Raw genomic sequence first — 20,995 nt, 5'->3', positions numbered from 1 at the left:
GCACCTCGCGATTTTGTTATGCATTATATTCGGGCTGGGTGTCAAGATGGGAACAATCTCGTGAAAGGCGAAGGCTTTTATCTGGTTCTTGGCGTATTCCAGATTTAAACGAAATCCTGAATATAATCTTCAATTCAGTGTCAGCTTTGAACACTTAAAGGATATATAAATAAGTGGTTAAACTATTAATATTTTTAGAAACTGCGAAGCGACAAATTAATTCAGAATTGGTCGAAACGGTGTGGAATGACAAGAAGAGAGAGTGACCGTATCGTCGTTTCGGTTTTACTCGCGTCTGACTCGTTCTCATCCGCTGACACCCTGGTTAACACGGAGCGTCACGACGCCAGGGATCCCGGGTTCGAATCCCGGCCTGGTCATGGGTGTTCTTTCATCACTCGTCCTCATCTCTGCGATTAGCGAAAGTGGCAGAAAAGCGAGGTACAACGAACAAAATCAATCAATATTGTATCGGTGTCCGATTCGTGTCAAAAGGTCTGGCCTCGTGTTCGTCTCGTCTTGCTACCGTCTTTGCTCAAAACATCCACCACTTGGGCACCATGCCCCCTAGAAGCCGTGACTTCAACCACCCACATTCGAACACGGCTCCTTGCGGAAGAACAACATATCGGAAGCGACTCTTCAAACGACACCCAGACACACACTCCCCGCACGATCATACAGGAAGTGCAGGCGCCAAGAAATAACCACTTGCGATCGGAATCCACTCGTGGGCATTTCCACCAACAGCTATCGGTGACCCTTCTGCTCTGACCAGCCAAGTGAAAGTAGCGAGAAAGTCACTTTCTCCGCTCCTCGCACACCTACGCCTACAACTGGGTAGGCTTACGAGGTCAAATATCAGAGACGGTCCAAGGCAAACCTTTCGTTCTTCAGTTGGGGAAGGTTTAACATTGAAGATGAAAACAAGAGGATCTGCATATTTGGGTAATCCACGTTGCATTGTTGCCTCTCCCGGTTGATCATGAGGATTGGCACACTGAAGGCTAATCGGGACTGGGCCTATGAATATTATTGTTGAATGTTCCGTTTTTGCTTTCCTCAGGCAGACTTTTCATCTTCCCAACCTCTTGTCATCCCTGTTGGACGATGACAACAGTGTTTTGTCAAATGTTTTTAGCTTTTGGCGAAGAGTTGGTTTCTCTAGTGCAGAGGTCCAACCGTTATCGTTTCACGCCGCCCTTAGCGGTTGAAGATCTTTCCGCGGCGCCCAAGTCAGATATACTAATCTACGAAAAATTGTTAATTATATAAGAATTTCGAACTCAATTTTACATAATCAAATTCAAGATATCTTATCTTTCAATAAACCTCCGTCTGTCAGATATGTTCTTCTGCAAACGACCCCAACAAAATAAACGAATTGAGAGAATTCTGTTATTTTCCATGTAGCTTTCTTTCTCTTCCTTGATATAAATAAAAGCTAAACTGTGAAATACCTGCATCAGAGCATTTATAAATATGAATAAATTCAATTGGATTTGAATTAATAAAAGTTGCAAATTTTCACGTCTAAGGAGAAAAATTCACGCATGACTCACGCATAATTCTCGGAGCCAAAAGTATAATCCCCGGAATAAAGGAATTACCGGTGAGTAGCCACTCTGATAAAAAAATAAAAAATACTAAAGAAGCACATATTTGGATTGGTGCGATGGTCCAACTCTAAAACCACATGTAGACTAACAGGTATGTGTCATTTCAGTGAAAATGTTGCAACATTTCGCGGTGCTACCTGTAAGCCGGCCACGGCGTACCATTGCGCCGCGGCACACACTTTTGGAACCACTCTTCTATTGTATTCTTAACTTTTTAATGTGTTCTGTTTGTCTTGTGCACTTTCCTTTACAAACATACACTTTTAACGTTTCTGAAGGGGCTTCTTACACCCCTTGTTTTAAACTTTTAAGTAAGAATTTTAGATAAGGGGGATTTCCCCTAATCTAATAATGCAAAATGGCCATACGTGCTGACGCAACCAGCAATTTTAAATCAATCAACCGAAACAATCTACAATGTGCCTCCACCGGGTATGGAACCCGGCACCCCTTGATTACAAGGCTACTTGACTACTTCATCGGGGAAGCCCTTGAATATATGAGAAGCTTGCCGAACCACATATACAGGGTGACCCATAAGTCAGTTGACAAAACTGCATAACAGTATCCTCTTCACTTGAAGCAAAATAGGCCTATTTGGCAAAAACAACTTTGTTGACCTGAAGACAGGAGAAGAGATGCTCTCTCGAAAGATGTTAGAATAAATATAGCTAATAGCACTAGACAGTGGATAATGTCCTATGAACATTGCTAATGTAGAACCACTATTACTAACATTTAGAGAATTATTATTCACAGTCTCGGCCATTTGTTAAGGTGATGTGATCAGCACCATACTCCTGCCACCCAAGAGGCTGGGTGAACCTCAAAGTCGTTCCATGTAAACAAATTGCTAATCTACCCCGGGTCTCCAGCAAGAGAACCTTTTATGTACACAATAAAAATACTACTAATAATAATAATAATAATGAATAAAGAAATAATATTAAAGGATTTAATAATTATCCTTCAGTTTTCATCCTGCTACTCTCATAAATACGTACACTCTTAAGGTTCGACTGGCCTTAGGCAACCGTAAGGGTGAATTTTTCAAATTTTCTTCTTCATTCTGAAAACCTCTTTGATACTCCAAAATATGAAAAATTACATGCGCTTATAATTCCTTCTAGAGCATTGTAGTAAATTTTCGTGTAGTTTGCTTTCACTGTTATCTACATATTATCAAAAATTTACTAGACTTACGTCATCGCTAAACTTTTGAGAATATCTATATTTCATATTTTGGAATATCAAAGAGGTTTATCGAATGAAGAGGAACATTTGAAAAAATCACCCTTACGGCTGCGAAAGGTCCAGATAAGCCTTAAGAGTCTTCGTTTGAAAAATTATTCGTTGCGTAGTGTTATAAAAGCGCATGCAAACTTTGGACAACCCTCGTACATATAAATAGCCCGTATGAAACCCACGCAATGTGCAAGGAGATCGTTACGCAAAACCAGCAATTGAGGTGAAGAGGTGTGACCCTTGCCATAACTCTCACACCTTCTTCAGTGCGTCTGGGAAGGGAATTTCCCCACATCCTCGCAACATGCCCTGGAAGCCTTAGCCTTTTGTGACGCGCGCAGTGTTGCCAACCTCATAGACGGAAAAAGAGCTAAATCGTGTGCAAAATTGGGCCAACAGTAAGGTTTCACAACTGCAAAACAAGAACCTGAGCCACTGTCCTAGTGCTTGCATTTGGGAGGTCGTCGTCACCTTCCTATGGACACACACACACACACAGTCTTCTCTCTCTCACAGACCACATTGACGGCGTAGTGGCTACGCTATCGTTGATCATATGGCCTCACACTGGCGTACGCAGAGGGGAGCGGGGCTGATGGGGCTACAGCCCACTCCGAAATTTTGAAGAAATAACATGTTCTAATAAAAGCGGTGAAGAACTCTTGAGAACCCAGAGTGGTAAATGCAAAATACCCTTAAAACGACGCTCTATTGCCATTTATGGGGAGTAGAAAGTATTAAATATGCGAAATATCTTATTTTGAATACCTACAAAGCAGCTATGTACTATTCACGTTCACAAATCCAGCCCCTCCCGAAAAAAAAATCCTGCGTACGCCAGTCCCAGTCACAATACACAGAAGTGCTGTTCCACTTTAAACTGTAGATTGACTCCTGTACTTGCAGGCCCGGATTTCCCAATAGGCCTCATAGGCCCGGGCCTAGGGCGGCACGGTTGTTTGTTTTAAATTCATAAGGAATACCTAATTCTCGGATTGCCTCTTTTTTTTCTCCGGACACACGAATTGAATGACTTAATGTAGTTGTAATGTAAATATAAGTTAACGAAGAATATTTCTTAAGAGAGACAGGCTAGAAGGGCTCGGAACTAGTTTACTAATTTGTTGTTTTAATTACCGACGTTGTTGTTTCGAATGTACAGTATTGTGCTGAGCCGGATTGGCGATTGCGGCAAGAACGTGGAGCCTGCCGCTTGCTTTTGAAAGACAACACCGGCTTGGCTGCGTTCCAGGAACGCCATTCCTTGTTACTACCGGTATTGGCCGCATATCAAAAGCATGTATGTACCTATAACTTAAATAAAGTAAAAATATAAGTGATCTTTGAAAAACAAAGTAAATGTTAAAATGTAATTTATATACATTATGTCATATCGCTTTGTTACATTTTTGTATGTAACTATCATTTAATTAATACTGCATGCCGTTAATAGTAAAAATAGTAATACAGAAAATAATGACTTTTTCATTCTTGATAAACGGTGTGGGGGACGGCAGAGCTTGTTTGGCCTAGAGGCGGCAAAGAGGTAAATCCGGCCCTGTGTACTTGTATGATATTTAGCGCCGCTTTTCTGCGATTTCTGGCTAAACGTGATGATGAGATGAAGGGGATCAAGAGCAGTAAATTATCCACACACCCCTAACACTCCTCCAAAACGTTTCTGAACACCCCTAAAATTTGTCACAAAGGTGCAATTTGCGCCCGTTTTGGCTCTAAATTTACCCTTAACAAGGTAAAGTGCTCCCCTGTGCTTAGCACCACGCCATGAAGGCATATAGGGGGTGTGGGGGTAACGCCCCACACTTTCTTGACCCGGTCGTGAGTGGGGGTGATGTGATCAGCATCACGCCCCTGACCGCCTTTATCCCCCAGGGTTTCCCCCAGGTACCCATGTTATTCGACGCCGGGGACGCTTCCAACGTTAGAAACGTTCCCGGATTTGAACCGGCCGGGGATCGAACCCGGGACCTTTAGCATGGTAGTCAGACGCGTTACCGACTGAGCCACCGCGGCCACTAGCCAACCTGAATTTGAATTGGAACCCCCAGAATGAAATTGATGGAAAAACGTTGTTCAAGGGACAATCACAGAGTCTAGGCTGGAACTTTCGTTGAGAGATCGAAAATCCATCACCTATCGCAAATGGTTGGTTGGGTTTAGTCCTGATTAGCCTATCTGAGCATAAATTGGACGTGAAACAAAGGTGGACAGATCCTCTCACTATGTTCTATTAATTCATTTCACGTCGCCTCTCTGCCACTTTTTGGCTAATGGTGGCGAGATGTAGATGAATGATGATTAGATTAAATTCATGAAGGACGACTCGACAAGAACATCCACGTCTAGAGACGGACCGACATGTCCTTTTAATAATCGAGAGGAACGAGATCAGGTTTTTAGATACTTGACGAGACGAGGCGACGCTTAGAGTTTAACATTCTGAATCTTGTTCCAAGATATGGGAATTTGTTCCTAAACCATAATTACAGCAGAGCCGCTGTAGTTTCCGGCGTGCACCCTCCCCTTTAAGCTAAGCTGTTGCGTCACTGGGGGAAGTGGGCGACGTGATTGGTTGCCTTTACTACAAGTCACAGCAGGCGCTCGAAACAGCCAATCAGACGAGCAAGTTCTTGTCAAATCTACACGCGTTCTCATGGCATTGGAGGCCGGGAATAACGCCAGGCGCTCGGGACAGCCAATCGGAAGAGCATGTTCTTGAAATAAACCCATCTTCTCATGCTATTGAGCTGTAACCATGCCCAGGCTTGGATTCGAACCGGGGCCCCTGCGCTAACCATTCTACCACAGAGTTTGGCTTTTACCTCTGTACTAAAACAAAAGTAAAGTGCTCCCCTGTGCTTAGCACCACACATGAAGGCGTATAGGGAATGTAGAGTTAGGACCACACACTTTCTTCATCATGGCTGAAAGTGGGGGTGATGTGATCAGCACCACGCCCCTGGTCGCCTTTACTTCCTAGAGTTTCCTCCAGGTAACCGCCGGAGATCGAACCCGGGTCTCTGGCATGGTAGTCACACGCCATAAAACTGAGCCAACGCGGCTCGCTCCTCTGTACTGTAAACAATTAACCCCCGCGAGTGTCCTGGGACCATTTCACGCCGATCTAGAACCCACCCATGCCCCCCCTAATACCGACGCACCCAATCTGGTTTCCAAAATTCCCAAAGTTGGCAACGGCTCACGCCCGTGTCCAAATCCCGGCAAATTAGCTCATTCCCCCTCACAACAAGATGGACGGAATGCCTGGTACCACTGCTCCAGGGCGAATGCATTGCGTGGCCGGAGCGCTGTACAAAACACATCCTTCACGCGCTTATACAGGGAACCGCACAGGATGATGAATGCTGGGTGTGTGGTGAAAGTTTGCCGCTTTGTGTATAAGTTGCAGGGCGTGTTTTGTGGACTCTGATGCGGTAATTTGTAAGGACTCAAGTCATGTGGGATCCCAGGCAATATGTTCACGTCGCTTGCAGGTGTTTTTGATGTCGTATTTCCTTACTCTCCCAGAGAGATTGAGAGATTGATCACTAAGTACCTATAAGTACCTATTCCTTTACCATTTATCTAAATTGATGATTACAACTAGTAACCACCCACACAGCACAAATCTCTAGGGGTATGCGGGATCCGGAAAAGTCGGTACCGGGATCAGGGGAAAAAATCCCGTCCCGATCCCGACCTCGAGAAATGACTTCCCGACTTTTCGGGATCCCGAACAGCCGGGAAATTCCAAAATATAATGTTTTCTGCCTGAACCTTCTCGCAAATTGTCAGTTATCTATTTTATAAATACAGAAGCAATCACTCAAAGGATAAAAGGCGTGTAGAATTCGACATCTTCAAAATATCGGAAATTTCGAACATCTCCCATCCCTAAAATTTCACGACTTTTTCGGAAAGTTGTAAAATTTTCTCGTCAGGATCTCGGGAGACGTGATTTAAATAGTTCCCGTCCCGATCCCATCCTGATCAAAAAAATGTCTGTGCCGCACGCCCTTAATATTTTCTAACATACATGTAAATCCCTTTGGCCATGACACCGAATCTCTATTGCTGAATATGTTACACGCGTGTAAAGCATATCGCTCGATTTCGGCCAAACTCACATTGACGAGCACGGCAGAAAACGGGAAAACAAACAACTTCACATAAATGATGCAATTAATTTGTCTTGTCGCTTTTCTGCTTATTTGGGCTAATCGCAACCATGAGGATGATTGATTATATGAAATTGATGAAGAGACACTCAATAAAAAAAAGAACCGATTCTGCCATCGGGGAAGTTAAAGAGTATTTTGTCGATATCTTAGAAACTAATAATTGTGCACCCCTCAAATATTTTTAAAAAGTTTCCAAATACAGCGCAGCATATTTCCTGTTATTACTACACCGACCTCCGTGGTGGAATGGTTAGCACAGCGTGTCGAGACACCAGGGGTCACGGGTTCGAATCCCGGGCTGACATGGATGTTCTTTGTGAGTGTCCGTTCATGAATTTCATCATATCACTCATCCTTATCTTCGCGATTAGCCAAAGGTGGCAGAAAAGCGATGCTAAATAATGGAAATCAAAAGAAAATAACATACTTCTGGCCGCGGTGGCTCAGTCGGTAACGCGTCTGACTACCATGCTCAAGGTCCCGGGTTCGATCACCTGCCGGTTCAAATCCGGGAACTTTTCTAACGTTGGAATCCGGCGCTTACCCAGCGTCGAATGACATGGGTACCTGGGGGAAACCCGGATCAAGAAACTGTCGGGCGTTACCCCCACACCCCCTATACGCCTTCATGGCGTGGTGCTAAGCACAGGGGAGCACTTTACCTTTTACTTCTGGACCACTCTGCTACTTGATCATATATTCTGTAGTCACATCAAGCTACTTTGACCATTTTCTTTGTCGTTCAATGTCAAAGTTCCTTAGACAAGAAACATCTTGAGAAATTGAGCCTAGCTGTACCTTACTTTCCGACCAACCCTCTCCCAGGCTAATTAAGAGGAACGTGAAGCAATTTGCTGATATCGCCGGCAGAGCTCAGGGCGAAAGCGAGCCTCGGGCAGGATAGCCATCTTGCCGAGGTTCGTTTACCTGCTAGAAGGTGTAGATCGTTGCGTGGTAGAAAGTGCCTGTATCCGGCGTCTCACTTTCTCTGCCGGCGTGTGTCACAAGACGGGCCTCTTCCCATCACAACAAGGCATGTCCGGCATCGAGGGGTCACGCGTTCACTCAACACATGCCATATTGCGTCATGTGTGCGTGGACGGGACAGGGTGCGCGAAAACTACATGGGTGAAATTTGCCAGCGGAGCAAACGTCGGAACATGCAAGTTCCGAAGGAAGTACATATTATCACGTAGACCTACATGGTGGAATAGATTGATTAATTATACATCGCATTCTGGCACATTTCGTAATCGCGAAGATGAGGATTGATGAAGGGACATTAACATAGGCGCTAAGCATTCGAATATATACGCCAATCAAATGGTCCCTAACTGATGATATACAGGATGTTTCAAAAATACTTTTACAAACTTTGAGGGCTGGTTCCTCAAACCAAAATAAGAGAAAAGTTCATATAAACATATGTCCGAAAATCCTTAGTTTCTCAGTTATTAATGAAAGTTTACGTTCAACGCATTTCAAGGTACAATCCACCATATGCCCTTGCATAGAAGAAGAAGCATGTGGTTTATGCATGATAGAGCTCCAGCACATATCAGTCGCATTGTTCGAGATGTACTGGCTGATATCTACCATGATGGGAGCACCAGTTCCATGGCCTGCATGTTCCCCCGACCTTAATCCTTTGGATTTCTATCTGTGGGACTACCTAAAACAATTGTTTTATGCAGTTGACATTCCTAATGCAGAGACACGTCATCAACGTGTCATGAAAGCCAGCAAAACCGATCGACATCGTGTGGGAGTATGTGAAAGGGTGCGCCAGTCCATGATCCGATGCGTGCATGCGTGTTTGGAAGCAAGTGGAGGACATTTTGAACATTTTTATGAGTTTCTGAGTTGATGAGAGTTTCAACACTTGCTAATAAGCTGACAATGTCTAACAGATGTGTCATTATGTTGTTTCATTAATAACTGAGAAACTTAGGATTTCCGGACATATGTTTACATGAACTTTTTTCTTCTTTTTGTTTGAGGAACCAGCCCTCGAAGTTTGCAAAAGTATTTCTGAAACACCCTGTATATAGGTTTGTATTTGAAAATCACCCCTTCTGGTTTCACACACACACACACATACAGTACACGTAAAGCTACTCACTGCGCACTAGAACATGCCGCGAACGTACATAGGGGGATGTGAAAGTATGACCCAACACATTCACAATCTCACGCCTTGTAATCAAGGAGTCCCAGTTTCGATACCCACTGGAGGTTCGGATCTCACTTTCAAATGTAGGTCCAGTCCCAATTAGCCTATTTGTGCATAAAAGTGGACTTAAAAAACGGAAACATTCACAAATCGGCCATTCGTGAAGATGATGTGATCAGCCTCCTTTATTCAAGTTGCCCCAAAAGGTACCAATTTATTACAAGGTGGGTGAACTCCAGAGCCGCTCCATGCAGGGATATTTCTAGTAAACTTCCCACCTGAAATCATACACCCCCCCCCCCCCCGGGAATCAAACCCGGATCTCCCGCGTGGCAGTCAGACACTATACTGACTGGACCATATACGTACATGTCCTGATGCTCTAAGAGTATTTATAGCAATTCCATTCCCCTAAAAAAAATTCAAATACCGCACTGGACATTCTGAAAACACTTTATGCACATATAGGCTAATCGGGACTGGACCCACAGTTCAATGCGGGATTCGAACCACCGCGTTTCTCCACCAGGTATCAAACGTGGGACAGTTTGATTACAAGGCGATGAAGTTACCACTACGCCATCGGGGACGCCCATTACACTTTATTTATTTATTTATTTGCCTTCTACAGAGAAAGGATATCTCCAATTACAGAGGGATTAATATAACATAAATAATGTGAATATGAATATAAGTGAGATTAAATAGCATGCATAGATATTACATAGTTATTAACTATAACATAAGTACAATTATATAACGTAGAGTAATGACGTGCTCGCACAAATATATATACCGGGGTGTTCAAAAAAATGTATACACGATTTAAAAGCATGTCATACATGCGATACGCTTCAATTCGAGTTGACTACGGGTTCAACGTGTAGTACTAGCGTTCAGAAACAGCAACAGATATCGTTAGTGTTTAGCGACGCGATGCCATGCAATAAGTTGAGGGAGTGCAGCGATGGCGTAAACACGGCTGTCACTCGAGGCGCGAAAAAACATTCTGAAGTGGTATTGGAAGTTCGAGAATGTCTCTGAAGTGCAGCGACAATGGAGGCAGGAATATGGAACTGAACCACCAACACGCCTATGCATTGCTCGCTTGCGCGATAAGTTTGAAAGGGAAGGAACAGTGATGGATTGCTTAAGCAATCCCTGTAGCTACTATGGAACATGTCATCAGGAATATACTGCATCGTGTGCAAAGGTGTTTGCAGGCTGGTGGTTTGCAGTTTTAGCACTTATTGTAATTGCACGCAGAAACTGTGTCTAACTTGTAACTTTCCCCTTTGTATTGTTGTAATACTCACAATAATATAACAGCTATTCAATTTTAAAGTGTGTGTACATTTTTTTGAACACCCCGGTGTATATATACACACACACACACACAACACATAAATTATCCATATATCCACAACCAATATTATCACATTTCTCATGAATGTACAGAATAAATATGACCGTAATAGGATAGAAACAATAATTAAATAAATACATACACATATTAATGGACACATATCCTTAAGCTTATCCACATACATATATTTACATTATATATATATATATATATATATATATATATATATATACACATTTATGTGGATATAGGGACACATATAGAACATATTCTATAATAATTAATAAATACAATAAATAATCAACCATTTGTGAAAGTATCTTTGTTAATTGTGGCTTTTATAACATTTTTATATTCCAAAATGTTAAGATTAAGATCAATATTTGGATTTGTGGATGTTATTTTATTATACATACTACTCATTGTAATTAATGGTGTTTGTTTGTAATTTTGAGTTTTAGGGATATTATATAGCAAAATATATGTATAGCTCTTCCATAGCTTATGGAAGAAAACACATAGGGGTGTTAGAAAATCACTTGGCAATAGAATCTCTGCATTATTGTCAGCAAGCATGCCACCCAGTTTGTGACTCTGTAACTGCCTTAAAATTCGAACCTTTCAGCCCACAGTGTCATCTCATCCCTCCGAGGATTGCAAGCGAAATCGAACAGCAAGTTTGAAGTTTGTGGACTTTCAACCTGCAAGACACTTGGTGAAGTTGATAGCTTGTAGACTACCTCAATAGACTACTATTGTTGAACGGGTTTCAACTATTGATGAACTAAAAATATAAATCAGTAAAAGCTGGAGAGCCTTGTGCGTCCATCGGCCTGTTTTAATTATCTCTCAGAAATTGCCTTACCATCTAAGACGAAATCTGATGAATATTGGATTATTTTCTGTTCATATTCCTACTTTCTGCCTCACAAAAACTCTCATCAATGTGTACCTCGTGAGCGGAGTGGTTAGCCGGTGTGCGGTTCTTATTACATCGTCCGCACCATCCTCACTCACGGTGGAAGCAGACTTTGCAGAAATACCTGCTATGTAGTATATTTGCTTGGGACAGACGCATTTGCAAATAACCAACAAACAAATCTAAACTTACAATACACGCAGATCACTTAAGAATTTGTCCTCTTTCATAAGACATTATTTCTTTTTCTACAATTTGATAATGATAGTTTTACCTCTATATTTTAAAAACAAGCCTTATTAATACCACTTTGTCTTGTCTCTTTTCAGATCGAGCGCCGCGATCAGGCATCCGCTATGTAGACTACGGGCACTTCGTCCCAGTGATAGAGGACGCACAGAAACCAAAGACAAATGCCAAAGATGACATCGTCACGTTGATGACAAACCGAAGACGCTTACTACTTCAAAACAGCCAGAGGTTACCTTACTTTCCGCTGGCCGTAGGTCGTTACCATAGAACCACCACAGCGTATCCTCCCCTAGACGTCGTTCCTCACGAATCCGCTCATAATGTCATCCTAGTACCTTTCGTAGAATCAGAGGAGGAGGAGAACTATAGGCATGGCGGTGGAGACAAGTCTGTTACCAAAGAACCATCAGCCCAAACCAAGGATGACCTATCGTCACGCGAGAAGACACGTAACGATGAACACGAAACTAACGTCATCGCGTCGTTGGTGGACGCCGCAACGCCCGCCCCTGTCGCAACCAACACGGCCGCGAGCGTGGCTACGGAAAGACCGCAGTCGAAGGCCACTCGGTACGCGCCCAGGCCGTCGAGACGACCACCAAGGCAAACGACTCCCAAAGCGTGGAGGTACGTCGACGATTCCTCGTCGACAACTTCCACAACCGTCAGACCGAGCAGAGGGTCAGCTACGAGATTGTCGAGCAAAAGACCGACTGCAAAACCCGCCGCGGCTCACGGACTGAGGCCGCTAAGACGAACTTTCAAAATTGTCGCGACTGACAATGGGACGAACGTTCTGCCCTCGTCGCCACAACGAAGACGCGCAAGGACTTCCACAACAACCACCACAACGCCTCTTCCAAGGAGGATTCAAGCGGAAACCTCGACAACAACTTCTACAAGCACCACAACGCCTCTTCCAAGAAGGATTCAAACGGAAACCTCGACAACTACGACAACGCCGCCGAGACGAATAGCGAGAACCGGCACCACAACCTCTACGACCACTACGACAAGCACGACAACTACGTCACCACCCAGGAGACTACGAATAAGCTCGACAACAAGCACCACTACGACCAGCACCACGACAACGCCACCAAGAAGGATCGTTAGGACCTCATCGACCCCTAGCCCTTCAACGACAACGTCCACTGCACCATCAACAAGAAGACAAGTCAGGTTAACAACTTCAACAACATCAGCTCCTGACGTCACGCAACCTTCTAAGAAGTCTTTCAGATCGTCCACGACTACCTCTACGACGACCAGCACAACTACACAACCCCCTCTACGTGCATCACGTAGAACGAACGGATCTATCGCAGACAGCGCACCGGCAGAAACTACCAAAGAAACAGCCCGACCGCCATTCCCACTGCTATCATCGTCGGTGACTTCAGCCTTAAGTGTGGAGGGTTCGTCCCGTAACCAGCTGAAGCAAGGAGGTGCCAAGGGTGCTTATGGTGGAGAGGAACTCATCCCGTTCTTCGACTTCGGCAGGAAGATATCCTCCGCTACTCCTTCGGGTCCGGTAACCAAAAATTCCGTTGCCCTCCTTCAACGAGATGTCCCGTACTCTTCTAGCCAAGTACCGAGCAGGAAAGTGCCAAAACGGGAGAAGATTCAAACGAACTTGAACGCAAAGCTAACAAACGACGAGAAGCAACCGAGAATAACGACAACACCTTCTTCGCCGGTACTGGAACAGGCGCCAGAGGTCAAAGATGTAATGGAAGACGAATTTGAAGAAGTCCAGTCGCTGGAAGAATCTGCTGTATCCCCCGTAACTGCCAGGCCGACTCTGCCAAACAGTCTCGACTACTTCCGTAAGCATTTGTACGATGGAAGACAGGTCACCACCGAAAACGAACTGGTGGCGCCGAAGGTGAAGAACGAAACAAAACTCCTCGTCAACAAGACGGTATCCCCATCCTCAAGACGGCGGGTACTGGTATCGTCAGGGAAAAGGAACACGTTTGAGCCACCTCGCAGGAAAATAGTCGTCATAGCAAGGCGGCTACCCTCAACGAGCTCTACCACGGAAAAGCCGACAGACGCATCAGAACGTACTTCCGCAACCACAATATCTCCGACATCTACGTCAGCAACGCCAGTTTGGTCCACAGTGTACCCCGCCGTGTCTACCATAATAAGCATAAGAGCTCCGCGACCTTCATTCATTCGCAAGCCGATACCTGCCAGAGATTTGCTCAGAAGTCGGTACAACAGACCCAACACAACAGTCAGTACATCCACTGCACCGTCGGTACTCCGCCAAGGTAATGGCACGCAGAAGGCTCAGAGAAACATCACCCGGTTGCTACCCAAGCAGCATTATAGTTTGACCTCGAGGAGAAATTCGTCTAAACCAGTCCTGCGCATCGAAACCATCCTCTCTGTGTCTTCTCCCGTATCCGGATCTAACAAAACACGTCATTCTAGGCCGGAGAAGTATTTCCTGGTCTCAACACCTACCACAATTGTACTGACAGCGAACGATGATCCAAGCACCACCCAAACGCTTGAAAATATGAGCGCCATATTGAAGATAAAGCAGTTGGGTCCAAGACGGACTCACAGGTACGGAAACATAACCAGGTCGACGTCCACAGCTTCCACGACTGACAGTCCACGACTGTCGAAGTACAGAAGTCGCATCCACAGACCTCCGCCGTTTAGCAAACTGCTGGAGAACAAGAATCCGAATCGGGAAACCACAACGGTCGACAATGATGCGGCTGTTGATACGGTGACGACACCTGGGTCAAATCAAGTTTCAGTAGATACCGTAACCGTACTTCCGGTGACCACAGCGTCACCTGCGACTCCAGCTCCTGAGGTTGCATTTGCGTCGACCATCTCTCCTACATCTGCTAGGGAATTGGTTCCGACGTCAACAACTATGCCACCAGAACTTGGAGAGGTGCATTTCACAACGGCCGAACCCGAGAAGGTGGTTTCGTCAGCAGTTGTGACGTCTGTGTCCGTAAAGACTTCTTCTCGCTTGTCGGTATCGTCCCAGCGCACAGGTTTCAGGAAAGAAATCATGCCCTCTTCCCAGGAAGATGAATTCGATCAAGGGTTCACTACAATCAGACCCACCACGACTGAATCGAGCGCAGCAACAGATAATGTGCTCGAAGGGCCGAGAGGGAACATTCAATACGATATACCTTACGTAACCCATATACCTTTGGATGGCAGAACAACAATAGACCAAACAGAGTCGCCTGTCAGGACAGTTACAATTTCCCCCACAACGACAACGAGCTACCCGACGTACACAACTACCGGAATGTTTGGCGAGACAACAACAACAGTTTCCAAAGTTACCACGACTAGTTCAGTATCTTCGTCTACTTCTGTACACCGTGATGTCACAGAACCAATCCAAGAGACATTTACTCAGGCTAGTAACGTTGAACCACCTTCAAAAGAGTTAGACAATGAAGACATCAGGAATGACGACAGTCGTGACTCATCGAACGGCGACCTTCCTTTATCCAAGAGTACCACCAGAAGAACTTGGCCCTTGTTGAACGAGCTTTCATTGGGGAACTTATACACCACCACTAGCACGGAGAGAAACTTGTTGCAAGACCAACCCCTCATAATCACCGAGGTGGCGACGAGCAAATCCATGGAACTGAACAAGGACAACGAGAAGAAGGTTGCTGAGATACCATCCTCAACCCGGCTCCAGCAAGAACTGCTATCGAGGATCAGGGGAGAAACTCAGAACTCAAGCCAGTTCACAAGTTCCTCCGCAGATGAGGAGCAGGGAAGCAAAGATGAGCTGCATGTTCTTTACGATATCATGTCTCATGTTAATGACGAGGGTGTAAAGGACGAGTTCGTACCAGAAGACTTAATCACAACAACAACAGCTCGACCAACGACTACAACGCAAATGACAGTAGATGCTACGACACCCAAATCGTACGCAACACCGTTCTCAATTGAGGAGGAGAGCTTACCCGAGGAGCTGGTCGTTGAGCCTGAGGTATTAAGAATCAACACATCGACTAGTGAAGTTCTTGAGAAGGACAATGCTGGAGAAGTAATATGGGCAGTTCCCGAAGCAACGCTACGGCCATTTGAGGCATCCACAAAACTACCTGATGCTGAGGAGAGTTCTAACAAGGATGAAGAAATCGTGATAGCAGTAGAGGACCTGGAGCAATTGCTCCAGAAGGACCAAGCTGGAAGGCTTGAATCGTCGGTGGACGTGAATGGGAATGCGGAAGATTACGAAACTGGTATCAAGGTTGAGCCTAGCAGCACCTCAAGACCAGTAGAGCTGAGTGTCTCCAAACAAGATGGGGACGGTGGCTACGAGAACCACGAGTCAGTGCAGTCAGAAACTGAGGAACGACGTCAATTCGCGGTTGCGGAAGAAGCGCAGAGCAGTACCTCACCGCCAAGTAGCCTTTCGGAAACGTCTGGAAGGATACGCGCTCTGGACTTGGAGCAACAAAGTGCTCTGGACTTCGAACCGCAGCGTGTGCAACCTCTCCAAAAAGATTCTCGACCTAGTACAATCTCGCCCGATGAATCGGACAGCGGGAACAAGCCTGACTACCGCCTACCCCAGCAGGACTCCAACGCCACTCAGGAGTTCGATCGACTCGAAGAAGACCTCTCTAGCGATCCCGAAACGAGGGAAGAGCGACAACCGAGCACGACCAAGGAAACCTTCCTCGAAACTACAACCACCGATACGAACAACCCACCGCAGACCACAACCGAAGGCGGCGTCATAGACAAACCTTCAACGGAACAACCCGTCGACACCGAAACGAAACTCGTCTCCGAGAACGCGAACGACACCTCAGAGGCCATTCTGGAGCAGGCGGCATCCGAGAACGACGGGAGCAACAGGACCAGCAAGAACGTGATCGACTTCGGGAAGGAAGAGGCAGGGCCAGCCAGCACCGGGGAACGATCCTCGGACCTGGGCATGGGAGTCACCATCTACGTCCTGGTCGCCCTGGCACTAATTCCAATAACTGGTCTTGCTGCCTTCGTTCTGAGGTACCTGTTCCATCGAAGAAGAAGGGTGAGTACTGGTTCTATTAACTTTACATAGAAGATATTGATTTGTGGCGTCTCCACTAAATATTTGAAATACTCTTGATGCTATAAGCAGAGTAACACATGTGGTGTTTACAGGTTTAGAACATCTTGGAGCGGGCATTTTGGTGCCAGGGCATTTTGGTGCTAGGTAATTTTGGTGTTCACCTGTTCGGAAAAATACATACATGTTTACTTCCACACTGAATTCAACTCATAACATATTAAATACAAAGGGGGGATGGGACATACTGAATCAGGATAGAATTTCAATATGGTGGGCCTCCGCTTGTCACACACAACTTTGGTTCCCCCTGGGCCTAACCTGTATCTGTCATGACCAACTGTACCCAGCGTAACTGCTTTACATTTTATAGAGAATGTTAAGGAATTTTTGACTCATTCTGTATAATAAATTACAAGTTAAAATGATAACTGTCTATCTGACTCAAAAAAAATATTTCCTTGAACAGGTGTCGATAATATTATTTATGGTGATAAGCTCTCACATGATTCTTGGATAAAGTGAACCCAGCATATTATCTACTGCGCGGTAAGGCTATCTTACGTTTAATTTGCTCTCTATATAGAGCTAAATTCAGTGGCGTGCGGTGACATTTATACCTGGGGAAGCAGCCCCAGAAAACATAGGAAGTCAAGAATATATTAAGGTCTTTCTACCTTGGAACCGATCTTTAACTAGTGGTAACTTTAAGGTGAAAAGTAATATTTCCCTGTCTTTGCAATCTCATGTCATTTCTGATAAAAATGTCGTTTGTTTTTAATGTTTGAAGAAGATTTTTCAAACGCTCACGTCCATGGATAATGCTATTCTTCTGTCAAAACTCATAGTTTTTGCGTCTCCACTGTGCTCCAAAGCTTTTCATTTTAAAAAGAATGCTTCGCTGATCTGCCTCAACGCTTGCAATGGCATTGGCACAAAAAATCCTTGAACGTAGATATTTAACCGTACAGTTTGGAACTCTAAGGTAGCATTTCAGCCCCTGCTGATTGGTGGGGTAAGATATCGTGCGTAGAAGGTGGTCCGTTATTGGATAGTTCAAGGTCACAGAATCCCATTTTCATCTCTTGCTTCCCCTGGGTCCGGAGTGTTGGGCGAAGTACACAGATGTTTTGTCAAATCGTCACTAGATGGTGGTAAGTGTTGCCGTCTATAAAAGGAAATGAGTGGAAGGCTACAAGTTCATTCCTTTGAGACGGTGGAAAATAATTATGGAGAAACAATTAACAGAAATAAAGTATTTTGCAATTGATTGCCTTGTTATACTGGAATGCACGCGTATGGCTAAATGATGTGGGTGAGTCGCAAACGAAACTAATTTTATCAGAGATTAATCTTCGTCTAATTGACATTTCACACATGTAGCTATTGAAATTATAATATTCTTGTTTGCACTAAAGGTGCTAGTACTTTGACAAGATCATTCAAGTTTTCACAATATTGACAATTTCCTCCGGATTTAGGAGTGCCATAGATTTAATTTTTGTATGCGTAGGCGAGAACTAAACAAAATGACAAAAAGTAGAACAGAGTATTTCACCAATCGCAAAGAACTGTGCAAGATGAATGCTCTTCCGTGGTCGCTACAACGCCACCGGAAGTTCTGTAGACCCCAGCCCGCTACGTCATCAATAATCAAATTCTCAACGCTGCTCAGAGGCAAATCTGAGCGATTGGGTGACACCTAGTTGTCACTGGTCTCTTGAGACGGAAGCAAGAAAGGAACAACAAAAGCTTGTATTGTTGTCTCGCTGCCTGAAGGCCCATGCATATCCGTATCAATATCTCTTGTCGCCAAGGTTGCTTACTCAACGTCTCATGTTGAGAGATAATGGTCCCTGGCTACCTGAAGAGGAACCACGCTGCCGTGCGCCTAGATCTGTTAAGCCGTGGACAACCTTCGAGGCAAGGATACTTCCAATGCGCCTCAACGACTTTTTATGGCGTCAGCTGAACAGTGGCGGTTTTAGGGATGCATTCCTGGAGGTGGGGGTGGTTCAAATTGGTATTACCTCAGAGCCGTTTAGTAAAAATTTTGCATTACATAATCAAATCAACTATCATTTTATTACAATACTAGGAAGAATTTTGAAAAAAAAATAGTGTTTTCTAATGGATGGTCACATATTGTTCAATTACGTTTCAGAATTTGTTACGAAAAATATACTACAATTGGCAATAATTAATTGCGTATACTCTCAAAAAGTGAAAATTCACATATTTTCATATATTTTTCAAAAGTTGAAAATAGAAATTTGATTGACTCAAACAATAAACAATTATTAACATCAATCAATAGTCATTACTATTAATATTAGCTGTCCATAAATATTAAAATTTTGCTATCCTTGGGCTTCTGAAAGTTGAACCCCACCCCCTTTCAGGGCACAAGGTTATTATTCTTATAGGGTAACGAGACCTCCCCGATAGCGCAGTGGTAACGTCGTCACCCTGTAATCAACGGGTCCCGGGTTCGATACCCGCTGGAGGCACATAGTGGTCCGGATCCCAGCTTAAACTGCAGGTCCAGTCCCGATTAGCCTTTCTGTGCATAAAGTGGACTTAAAACATCAAATCAATCAATCAATTATAGGGTAACGAGACTCTGGCGCCTGGACCTAATGCCAGAATAATTATCCAAAGGGGAGGGGTGTTGTCATGTGTCTTGCCCTTATGTGCTGGATGCCCCAGACACAATGTTACTTTTAGTAAGGTGAGCGAACGATAGGTGGCCATAGTTGAGCTTTAAGGGGAATTTACAAGCCTAATTTTTGAAATAAAAGAAACAACTCCCATGACTAATTTAAAACTCGTGCTAAAATGGATGTTCTGTAAAATTGCTTGTATCTTTTTTTTAAATACAAAACCGTTACAAATGGGCTAGCTTGGTTACAGGAGTCCCGTGGGAACTTAGAAGATTTAGTTGTACTTAGAAAATTTTGCTTGTGTTCAAGAAATCATTCATCTTTCTACAACTTGTTGCGTGAAATTGTTGGTCTCAAACTGTTGATTGTTTACATGCATTGTAGGACAATAACGACGAATAGCCGACCTACGTGGCGGAGTGGTTAGCACAGTCCTTACGACGCCAGGGGTCCCGAGTTCGAATCCCGTCCTTTGTCTCCTTCAGTTTCATCATATCATCACTCATCATCCTTGCGATTAGCCAAAAGTGGCAGAAATGCACCGTAATATAAATGCAATTTCACAGGTAATACTTTAAGAGTACTGCGAAGGTAGTTCCAAAAATATACAGGGTGTTTCATAAGTAATTGAGGGGTTACAAAAATTTATTGCAAAGTAAAGTATTGAACGTACGTTAATGGAACCAGTGCAGAATGATCGAAGAGCACAAACAGTTTGTGCGTGTGTGTTTTGTTAAGCTGAGAGTTCACTTCTCTGCCGCTAGGCGACACTCAAATCACCCACATCAATCTCGGTGTTTTGTGCAATGTTTTGGTCCCCAAGATCACCGGACCTTACACCGTGTGACTTCTTTTTGTGCCACAAGGGAGCGTATCACCGCAGCGATGGACACTATCCGCTGGCCAGGCACGTAGCCAGGGGGAGGGCTAAGGAGGCTGAAGCCCACCTCGAAATCCTGCAAATATCTAATTTAAATAGTTTATAGTGGTAATTAATTTTACTTCTTTAGCAGGATTAAACATTAGATAGAGAAAGTTTAGTGTATAATAGAGGAATCAGGTTATATTTTCATATTATACCATTTAATCCAAATAATAAATAAAGCTTGGAAAATTTATAGTTTTCTTTGTGGAAAGTAACGCAATATAAACTTTATGACTCAAATTTGGCCCTAACTTTTACAGCATTTTTTCTTAACGGAATGTGTAAAAGTTAATAACAAAATACATAACTATGAATCTTAGTGCACTAACTGTACAAAATGTAAGTAAAATAATGGACAACATTTGTGTTGGATATTCACTCACACGGTGGGTCGAGTAGCAAAATCTCTCCATTTATATAATAATAATATAATAATAAATTTGGATTGAAATTGGTTTATTGTTATGACTTGTAATAGTTATTATTGTAAAATGACAACTATAACCGTGGTAATAATTATTATTGTCATTATCATTTCTACTAAACAAGTT

The 20,995-nt window shown here is 43.9% G+C and overlaps 1 protein-coding gene across 1 annotated transcript in view; it reads left to right on the top strand.

The window, feature by feature from the left end:
- Positions 1–20,995, top strand: part of LOC145997436 (uncharacterized) — a 178,959-nt gene that overhangs the window by 117,113 nt on the left and 40,851 nt on the right. The window contains exon 2 of the mRNA XM_083134473.1: positions 11,854–16,838. Within this exon, the coding sequence (XP_082990599.1) occupies positions 11,854–16,838 (4,985 nt within the window). The remainder of the gene's footprint in view (positions 1–11,853; positions 16,839–20,995) is intronic.

The sequence above is a fragment of the Lepisma saccharinum genome, chromosome 13 (assembly GCF_977018435.1).
Source record: "Lepisma saccharinum chromosome 13, izLepSacc3.1, whole genome shotgun sequence".
NCBI classification, from domain to species: domain Eukaryota; kingdom Metazoa; phylum Arthropoda; class Insecta; order Zygentoma; family Lepismatidae; genus Lepisma; species Lepisma saccharinum.
The sequence above is the reverse complement of the archived record's forward strand: the minus strand, read 5'-3'. Positions and strand labels throughout refer to the sequence as shown.